This window comes from Apodemus sylvaticus, chromosome 21 (genome assembly GCF_947179515.1).
Source record: "Apodemus sylvaticus chromosome 21, mApoSyl1.1, whole genome shotgun sequence".
Classification (NCBI taxonomy): Eukaryota; Metazoa; Chordata; class Mammalia; order Rodentia; family Muridae; genus Apodemus; species Apodemus sylvaticus.
Genome location: NC_067492.1, coordinates 45,819,725 through 45,829,319, shown reverse-complemented (window position 1 = coordinate 45,829,319; position 9,595 = coordinate 45,819,725). Strand labels below are relative to the sequence as shown.

The 9,595-nt window shown below is 49.4% G+C and overlaps 1 protein-coding gene across 3 annotated transcripts; it reads left to right on the top strand.

The window, feature by feature from the left end:
- The first annotated feature begins 201 nt into the window (after nucleotides 1–201).
- Trir (telomerase RNA component interacting RNase) lies at nucleotides 202–3,544 on the top strand. Of its 3 annotated transcripts, XM_052166188.1 has the most exons (3): nucleotides 219–606; nucleotides 2,795–2,872; nucleotides 3,132–3,544. In XM_052166188.1, the coding sequence occupies exons 1-3, from the start codon at nucleotides 271–273 to the stop codon at nucleotides 3,237–3,239; spliced, it is 522 nt and encodes a 173-aa protein (XP_052022148.1). In that variant the 5' UTR covers nucleotides 219–270; the 3' UTR covers nucleotides 3,240–3,544. The 3 variants fall into 3 exon arrangements, with proteins under 3 accessions (XP_052022150.1, XP_052022149.1, XP_052022148.1); XM_052166190.1 differs by lacking the exon at nucleotides 3,132–3,544 and having other exon boundaries at nucleotides 202–583; nucleotides 2,795–2,871; XM_052166189.1 differs by lacking the exon at nucleotides 3,132–3,544 and having other exon boundaries at nucleotides 203–606; nucleotides 2,679–2,854.
- Nucleotides 3,545–9,595: the final 6,051 nt, after the last annotated feature.

Here is a 9,595-nt window from a genome sequence, read left to right as displayed (position 1 = left end):
TCGGGGAACTTCTGTCTGCTTAACTAAGTCGTGTCTGGCAGGATTAGGGATCCAAGGACCCGAAGGAAAGGGACCGGCTTCCGGGCTCCATCGACTAGTCGCCGGGTCAGAACGCTTTGGCCCCCCACCTAAGCTCCTCCCACTCTGCGTTGACTTCCGGGTTCAGACCTCTCTTCCCAGCATGCACTGCTCCAGACGAAGTCAGTCTCGCGCCAAGCGCGCGGTCTGAGAGTCTTTCCCGAAGTCCTTTGCGCGGCATCTGGCCACAAAATGGCTGCCCGAGGGAGACGGGCGGAGCCTCCGGGTCGGGAGGCGCCCGGCCCGGCGGGCAGCGGCAGGAGCCGATGGGCTGAGTCGGGGCCGGGAACGTCACCCGAGAGTGGGGACGACGAGGTTTCGGGCTCAAGTCCGGTGTCCAGCGGTGTGAACTTGTTTGCCAACGATGGCAGCTTCCTGGAGCTGTTCAAGCGGAAGATGGAGGAGGAGCAGCGGCAGCGGCAGGAGGAGCCACCCCCGGGCCCGCAGCGACCCGATCCATCGGCCTCCGCCGCGGCGGGCCCAGGGAATCCGAAGAGGAAGGGCGGCCCAGGCCCCACGCTCAGCTTCGTAAGGAGCCGCGGGGGTGGGGGCGGGCGCCGGGGCCCGCGTTGGCTGGGGGAGTCGGGCCCGGGAAGGGGCGTCATGGTCCAAGGCAGTCCTCCTCCCGGTTGCCTGGACGGTCCCGGACGCTTGCTGAGAGTCTGGAGCCTGCATTCCGGACGAGAACTGGTTCTGGGCGGGAACGGGAATCTCTAGTTCTCACTTGCGGGAACCAAGAACCGGGAAATTGCATTGGAAGCAGCGCTCTGGGGTTAGGGGACCCTAGATGCTAGGATTCCTGTTTGATTTGTATCCAGACTTTGAATAGTGAGGCCCACATATAATGTGGTGGAAAAGGAAGAGACACATTCAAATCCCGAGTCTGCTGTAATCGTTAGACTCGACTCAGACCACGGACCGTAGCCGGGCGTGGTGGTACACGCCTTGTATTACCAGCACTCCGGATGCAAGAAGAGGAGGATTCGAAAAAGTGAGATCTTGTCCCAACTAAACAAAACCAACCAACAACAAAAAGCAAATCACTGACTTTGTGGCCTTAGCAAGATCAATCGATTCCTTTCTGTATTATTTAACTAGTGTCTATTTATTGAGCACCCATCTTGTGCTGGGTATTCGATGGTGTCTTTGACAGAACAGAACGTTGTTTGTTTGGAGTGTGTGGGTGGCCTATCCTTGATTTTCTGTAGTTCTGATAATTGAGATTTTGATGTATTTCATGACGTTGTCCTAGAAAAAGTCAGTTGAGTTAGTACAGACTCTTAAATAGACCAGTGGTTCTTTACTGGGGAGAAGTCTCTTCATCCTTATGTATTTGATAAAGTCTGTAGACATTTTGGTTGTTCAGAGGAGATGCTAGTGACATCTATAGGTAGGTACCAGGGATGCTCTTCAGTATCCTATAATGCATGGGATAACAAAGACTGATCTAGCTGAGAATGTCAAGTATCCTGTTGAGGAGCCTTGGATTAAATAAGTTGGATATATACTCTTTGAGCTTGCTTTGTCTCAGATGTTGAGGCCTTGTAGTGGGGAGGAAGAAATGTCGGTTTGAAAATAATAGGCTGTGGGTCAAATCTTAGATCCAGTTCTGTAGTTTGGGGTAAGGCTTAAGTTTGTTTATGTCTTAAAAGGGTGTGTGAGCCTGCAAGGTGAGGCAGGAGAATTGCAGAGTTGGAACAAAGGTTACATTGTTTCTAAATACACAAAGTGTGTGTGTGTGTGTGTGTGTGTGTGTGTGTAGTAGTGTGTGCCTGTAATACTGTAATATCAGCTACTCAGGAGCTGAGAAAGGAACTGAAGTCCTGAATGAGTTGAGAGCCAGCCTGAGACCCTGTCTTCAAAAAAAATAAAAGAGATCTGGGGACCTAACTCAGTAGAACATTGCTTTGAACGCTTGTGATCCTAGATTCCATCTGCAGTACTGCACAGAAGTCCCAGCAGTCACTGCCTAGTTGAAGGGTAAGTGTAGGATGATGTCTTGAAGGCCCCCAGTTAAGGGCAGAACATGGGGCCAGGGTGAAAACCCAGAGCCAGGCTGTTCTTAGAGGAAGTGGAAAGTGACAGGACCTGGGTTGATGGGACAGTCCAGGAATGGGAGTATCAGTCATGTCACTGCCTCTGATTTGTTTCTGAGTAGTCATTGTCATTATATCTCTAAAAATTCCAGGCCAGATCATGGTAGGAGAATTAAGGATGCTTGTGGATTCAGGTTGCTCCCACTGGTCTTAAACATCAGATCCCGAGTAGTGTTCTGTTTTTGGCAGCCTGTCCTAGTCCTCCCAGAGACTTGTCTTTATTTCTAAAATGACTTTCAAATAGCATGCCGGTGAATATGACAGGAGACAACATGGTCACAACACTCTGTGGTACATAGGGCTTGGTAGATAGTGATGCCCAGTAAAGGAAGCTGTGCTGTGTGGTCCCTGACAGGACAGTGTGAGGCCTGGGCAGAACCAGTTCCCAGCAAGGTCAGCACTCTTGTGGCCCCCGGGAGGGTAGCCTGGGGCCCAGGACTGCCTGGGCATGGTAGCCCAGGGCAGGTGCTGAGTCGAGTGTGCTCCTCTCTGATTGCTGCGCAGGTCGGCCGGCTGGAGGAGCTGGGCGAGGCGTCGATAGGAAGGTGTAGTGGGCCTCAGCACCGCCAAGGGCGGGCCCGGCTCCTGTAACCCTTGCAGTCTTCTGTCCCTTCACCCAGGTGGGCAAGCGCAGAGGCGGGAACAAACTAGCCCTCAAGACGGGAATAGTAGCCAAGAAGCAGAAGACGGAGGATGAGGTGAGTGGGCTGCCGGGTGCCACCCTAACTACCTTGTCCTTCCAGACACAGTGCCCAGTGCTCAGGCTTTGGATGGGCGGACCTTGTAGGGTGGGAGGTTCCCCGGATAACCTGCTTCTGCTTATTCTGACCTCAAATCCAGGGCCTTTAGGTGATACGGGGGATGGGTCAGCCTGCATTTCATGGTGTTCCTGACTTTTGTCCCCAGCTTTTTGGGCATTTGTCTTCCAACCATCCTTCCCCTCCTCTGACCCCACAGGTATTAACAAGTAAAGGTGACGCATGGGCCAAGTACATGGCAGAAGTGAAAAAGTACAAAGCCCACCAGTGCGGTGACGATGATAAAACTCGGCCCCTGGTGAAATGACCCCTCCCGGGTGCTCACTCCCTGGGACTCTGCGATGTACATACTATTTAATGCGGTAACTTACGGCAGCGGCCTTCCTGGAGGACTGATAGACGGAAGGAAACCAGGCGCTCCCCGTGGCCGCGGACCATTCTCCAGGACTCTTTTTTACCTTGCGCACTTGCCTCCTGAGACTTACTAGACCAGTGGTTTACTGTGCCCTTTCTTCCCACCACCCTGCTCTCTGGCTCTGTCTGTCTCTTCTTGCTGTCTTTCTCCTTTTAGCAGTCACTTCTGAGAAGTAAAGAACCTAACTTAGTGCTGGAGTTTGTGCTTGGTTTATCTTCTTTGCGATCTCCAAGCTAAGACTTTCCCCACTAGTGGGTACTACGTCTGTCCGGGCTGGGGTGGACTCACTGTGGAAAGGGAGGGGAAGGCTCTGTAGGCAGGGGCACATGCTGCCTGTCTTGGACACCCAAAGTCTGGTCTTGTTTGTGGTTGTGTTTTGAGACAGGGTCTTAGGTGCAGAGTTGTCTCCTGCCTCAGCAGCATGGCTTCCGAGTCTCCTCACAGAATCAGTTATTTAGAATAACTTGGGTTATTGTAGTGTTGAGTGTGCTAGCCTAGGGCACGTGGTGCTCGCTGGTCAGTCTCAGCACTTCACCTGTTTGCAGTGCACTAATCTTAGGCTTTGGCTAAGACAAAGCTGTTATTTACTCCCCAGATACTGACCAACTACTTGCTCTATGCCAAGGATGTCCTGGTTTCTAGGGACCAGCCTACATTCTCCCTGTCCTTATAGGAGACAAGTGGGAAAGCAGAGGGGATGGGTAGCCTTTTCAGTGGTGACTAGTAACAAGGATAGGATGGAGGCATTTATTGGGGGAGGGGATGTCTGTTTTTAGGCCATGTTTTATACTTTTGGTTGTGAGCCTAACCTTTAATGGCTGAGCTGCCCCTCCAGCCTGTATGTCACTTTTTAAAAAATGTATTTCTATGTATTGTCTCTCACCTGCATGTCTGTCTGTCCCACATCCATGCATGTTACCCGAGGAGGCCAGAGGAGAACAGACTCCTTGGAACTAGAGTTACATCTGGTTTTGAGCTGCTGTTTAGTTGCTAGGAACTTAAGCAGGGTCCTCTGGGAGACTGCAGATGCTTTTTTAACTGCTGAGCCATCTTTCTAGCCTCCTTCAGTGACATCTAATCTAAGTCTGGAGGGAGGTGAGTAGTGGCCGGCGCTGATACGGGACCCGAGGAGGGACAGCGAGCTATGGTCCTGGAATATTGAGGTGGTGCCCCTGGCCTTTTTTTTGTTAAAGCAATCTGAAGGCAAGACACTCAGTTAGCACATGCTGTGTAGGAGTCGGGCATGTCCACGCGTGCCTGTGATCTCAGTGCTTACGAGGTGGAGGGAGGTGGGTCAGGAGTTGGGGTAACTCTTGTTTGATGGAGATTCTTTCTCCAAAACCACATAGAAAAAATAAAGTTGGTCAGTGTTGATAGCTTGAGAAGATAGGGCAGTGAGTGACACATTTCTCAAGTGCTCCAGGCAGAGGGAACAGTGGGTAGATAAAAAGGTCCTTTGCACTTTCTGACACAGGAATGCTTCATGCCCATACAGATCTTCAAAAGAAGGAAGGGTTGATGGATAGAGGATAGGGAAGGAAACAAGAAGCTAATGGAGTCAACTGTTGCTGCCTTGGAAGCCAGTAATAGTTGGGTCTTAAGCACACATAGGCAGACAAGTAGGTCACAACCACAGCAGCTTGGCCTCTATTTTAGAGTGTGTCAGTAAGCAGGGCAAGCTGAGGGCCAGGCCCCTCCCTCCCTTCACGGAGTGTAAGCAGGTGTGACCCAGGACAAGTGAAAGGAACTTCAAGTCCAAGCTGGGGTGAGTGAAGCCTTGGCCCCTGCCTACTAAAGTGCTGTTAGGTGAGCAGTCCCCTAAGTCACTTTTCCTTTGTAAAAATTTAAGGTTTATCTTTTATCTATATCTGCCATATGTGTGCAGATGCTCTGTGTGTGTCTGTGTGTGTGTGTGTCTGTGTCTTTCTTGAGTCCCCTGGAGCTAGAGTTAGAACCAGTTGTCAAGCCATTGGACTGGGGAGTTGGGAACTGAACTCTGGTCTTATGAAAGAACATTAAGTGCTCTTAACCACTGAGCCATTTCTCAGCTTTTTTATGTCTCAGGTCTTTTGTCTACTTACTGTTGGGCTTTTGAGATGGGTTTTCTTTGTGTAGCTCTGGCTGTCCTAGATCTTACTATGTAGATCAGGTTGGCCTTCAAATCACTGAGCATCAACCATCAGTTTCTGCCTCTCAAAAGCGGAGATTAGAGGTCCGCACCAGCACACTGCGCTTTCTTATCCGTTGTTAATGATAGGGAAACATCTAAATTCAAGTTGAGCCAGGGCTCGCACTGTAGCTCAGTGAGGCAGGGTATTGCCTGGCATTTGAGATGTTCCCATATGATCTTCAGCATTGCAAAAGAGCCGAAGACATTTGACTGTGCCCCTGTGATTAAGACTGCTTTCGTCGGTTTCCTGGGAGTGGTTAGCTTATGTTTCCAGGCAGTGTTCTACGGTCTGGGTGATGGAGCCTGTCTCCTTCTAATGCATGCTGGCAAGCACACTAACCTTGACCTACATCTTGGAGGCCTTGTTTAAAAATTAGACTGGAGCTGGAGGATGGCTCGCTGGTTTTTGAGCACTCGCTGTTCTTGTAGAGAGCTGGGTTTGGTTCCCCCGGAGCTGTTGTTGAGAGAGCGCACATTGTACACACATCTGCTGTGTCACCTGTGGAGGTCACAGACTTGCCTTAAGTCAGTTCTCTTCCACCTTGTTGGAGGGAACTCAGGTTGTCTGGCTTGGTGCCTAGTGCTGTAATCTGTTGAGCCTTCCTTCCAACCTTCCCTGGACACTCCCTTTGAATAGCTGAGAGGGAATGCATGCTGGGTGACACGGACACCATGAGCTACACATTTTAAACCGAGTGTTTGTGATAGATATACTCAAGCAGCAAGGCTTCTGTAAATTACAGATTTGAAGTTGGGCATGAGCTGAATGCTTTTAGTTGAAATCACGTAAGTGCATAGGGTCACTGTGAGAACTGCTTAGGAAAATACTGTTTGGAAGCCTCATGGCAGAGAAAATTCAAGGAGAGCCCAGTACGGTGGTGCTCCACTGGTTATTCGAGAGGCTGGGGCGGGGGTGGGGGTGGGGGTGGTGTTTTAAGAACCCAGGAGTGTACCTGGAGGGATCATGGCTCCAGATACAAATGTAGCTAGCACAGGGTGGATGGCCTTTCCTGACAGCAATGGGAGGGGAAGCCTTTGGATGCCCCAGTGTAGGGGGATGCTGGTGTGGTGGATGTGGGATGGGGGTTGGTGGAGGGGTAACTGGGAATTGGGATATCAATTGAGATGTAAGCAAATGGAATGATTAATAAAAAATAGACTAACACGGGCAGTACGGGAAGACACCTCATCAAAATAACCAAAAACAAGCAGAGAAACTGCTGATTCAAAATCTCTCGTGAAGAAAGGAAAGACAACTAAGCCCTGTGTAGTAGTCACATTAGTATGCATGCCCTCAGGAGGCAACTACAAGTTGCCTGTGTTAAGGATGTAGACCCTACCTCAGAAAAATCAATCCACAGTGTTAGCATTCTGTCTAAGCTCCACCCACAGTTACCTGGAAACAGCCAGGTAGGCCAGACCCGCTATAAAAGGCACTGCTTGCCCCTCCTCCCTCTCCTGTTTCTCTCTTCCTCTTCCCTTCTAGCTCCTGCTGTCCCCTCGGCCCTTCCTCCTCCTTCCCCAGGTCCCCCCTCAGTCCCCTGCTCCCCTGTGCCTGCCTCTACCCCTCTACTTTCTGTGCCTCTACTACCCTCTTGACTCCCCTCCCCATGCCCTGAATAAACTCCATTTTGTTCTGTACCGTCTTGTGGCTGGTCCCTCGTGGAAGGGACGCCTCCGCATGCTCCGTCTGAGATATCCTCTTGACCCATACCTCACCATAGAACGTATTTCTTTTCTCTTTATCTTTTTATAAACACATCACCTAAGGCCCACACAGTGAGAAGCAGGTCTGCAAGTTGCCTCGAAACATTTAAATACAGCACTTTTTTTTTTTTTTTTTTTGAGACAGGGTTTTTCTGTGTATCCCTGGCTGCCCTGGAACTCTCTCTGTAGACCAGGCTGGCCTCCAACTCAGAAATCCATCTGCCTCTGCCTCCCAGAGTGCTGGGATTAAAGGCGTGTGCCCACTGCCTGGCCAATACAAACACTTTTCAAAAATCATTAATTGGTCTACATTTCAAATCCCACATGGCCTCTACCTGTAGTCAGAGCTTTCCCTTGATTTAAAAAAAAAAAAAAAAGCACGCCTGCCCCTCCCCCAGTAAAAAAAAAAGCCAAATGAAAAACTTCTGTGAACCTTCCGACCCTTCAATCTCCTATTTAATAGCTAACTCACAAGAATTCAGGGGCCAGACCATCTTCACTAATAAATATTGAGTTTTAGATACGGGCATCTTGGGATTTGTAGTTTCAAGGGTCACAGGTGCATGAATAGTGGGATTAGAGAAGCTCTGCGCATGCGTGGGGCGGCTAGCCGCACGTTTCGTTAAAGGATTTGTTTATATTGACTCACTAGTCTGTAGCGGGAGGTTTCCCGAGATTTTCTCAATGGAGCCTTGCTTTTTCATGACTGAACCGTGGCTGGACTGATTGTGCCAATGGGGAGTGGGCGAAGTTGTTTTTAAGTTGAGGCATTCCTATAGACCTGTCCCTCACCTGACGGTCAAAACAAAACAAAAACACTGCAAAACCTATGACAGAACTCGGTTGTACTTCGGGATTAGAATCACGGTTACTTTAGTAAATATTGGTTTAAGCAGGGCAAGAAGACACCTGCCGTCAACTGAGCTGTGCTTAAAGAGACATTTTCAAATAATTTATGATTTGAATAATTATTACTCAATAAGCGTATGGCCAGTTAAGCTTAATTTGGATCATCTCTAACGGAGCAAATTATGCTCTATCCACTGAAATGGAGGAGCAGCTGAAGAGCGAGTACTGTATCAGCGGCAGGACGTGGGTGGGGTGGGGGATGGATACAGGAAGGGGTTAGAGGAAAGCACCAGGGTCCCCAGTCCTAGACTGATGTTTTGCGGCCGAAAAGGAAAAACTGGATTCAAACGGCAGAAGCATTCATGACCTGACTCTTACCTAAATGCTCTGAGCAAGGACTTTCATCTCACTCTGAAGGTAGGTTAAGGTCTTCCCATTGAATTTTTAGCTACCTTATTATATTTAAAAAGTTATAGCCAGAGGCTGAATAAATTGACTCAGCGATTAAAAGCACTTGTTGCTTTGCCACAGAACCCTGGTTTCGAGTGCCAGCACACGTACATGGCAGCTCGCTACTGTCCTGTAGCTCGAGTTCCAGGAGATTCAACACTCTTCTCTGCCACCCGACTGAAACGTGATGCAGACATAAATGCAGGCAAAACAAATATAAATTTTAAAAAGTTAATCACGTGTTATTTTTCAGTTCCATGTAAAAGTGTTAAACAGTATTGTACAATAACAAAACAGACAGTTGCTCTAGTGAAAAACCAGCATCCCAAGCTGCTTGTTAAGTCAGTGTAGTGCTGTTTAGAGGAGCGAAAGAGAAACACAGTTACATTTTAACACCCCCCACCCCCACCCCTGCTTTTCTGTGTAGCCTTGGCTGTCCTGGAACTAGCCCTGTCGACCAGGGAAGGCTGGGGTTAAAGGCGTGCGCCACCACTGCCCGGCTTCATTTTAACTTATTTTTGATCAAAGGGTTTTGTGATCAAAGGTTTTCCTATCTCTGTCCTCCCCCCCCCCCCCCCCAGTTCAGAGGCACACCGGACTGCAAACAGTTAAATCTTAGGGAGTTGTAGTAAGGGCAAGGTTAGCTGTGGTTGAAGGATTCCTAGGTCTGTTACACACCGAGGGCACCCATGAACTACCAATTTCTAGCTCCAACAAAATCTGCAGTCGGGTCCTGGAGGGATAAATAGCCTAGTAAAAGTAGAGTACTGAGTCCGCAGAGGAGTCAGGTTTGATTTCAGCATCCACATGGCTTACCACCGCCAGCTTAACAGGCGTCCAATGCAATCTTTTGGTCCCTATGGCAGGGCATGCACACAGTTCAGGCAAAACACCAAATATACCTTAAACAAGAAAGCTGCAGTAAGTAAAAGGAAACGAGACGCTGGGAGGACCTAATGACTAGAGGGTCCTAGAGGCGGTGCTTATTCTATCACGTGACTCAACTTGGCCTGGGCCGCGCTGTTCTAGATCACGTGTGAATGCTTTGCTCTCCGATTGGCTTGGATAGGCC

Coding starts and splice junctions, on each gene's coding strand:
- Trir (XM_052166188.1), top strand. CDS start 271: ATGGCTGCCCGAGGGAGACGGGCGGAGCCTCCGGGTCGGGAGGCGCCC. Junction 607..2,794: donor CAGGCCCCACGCTCAGCTTC/GTAAGGAGCCGC, acceptor CCCTTCACCCAG/GTGGGCAAGCGCAGAGGCGG. Junction 2,873..3,131: donor AGCAGAAGACGGAGGATGAG/GTGAGTGGGCTG, acceptor CTGACCCCACAG/GTATTAACAAGTAAAGGTGA.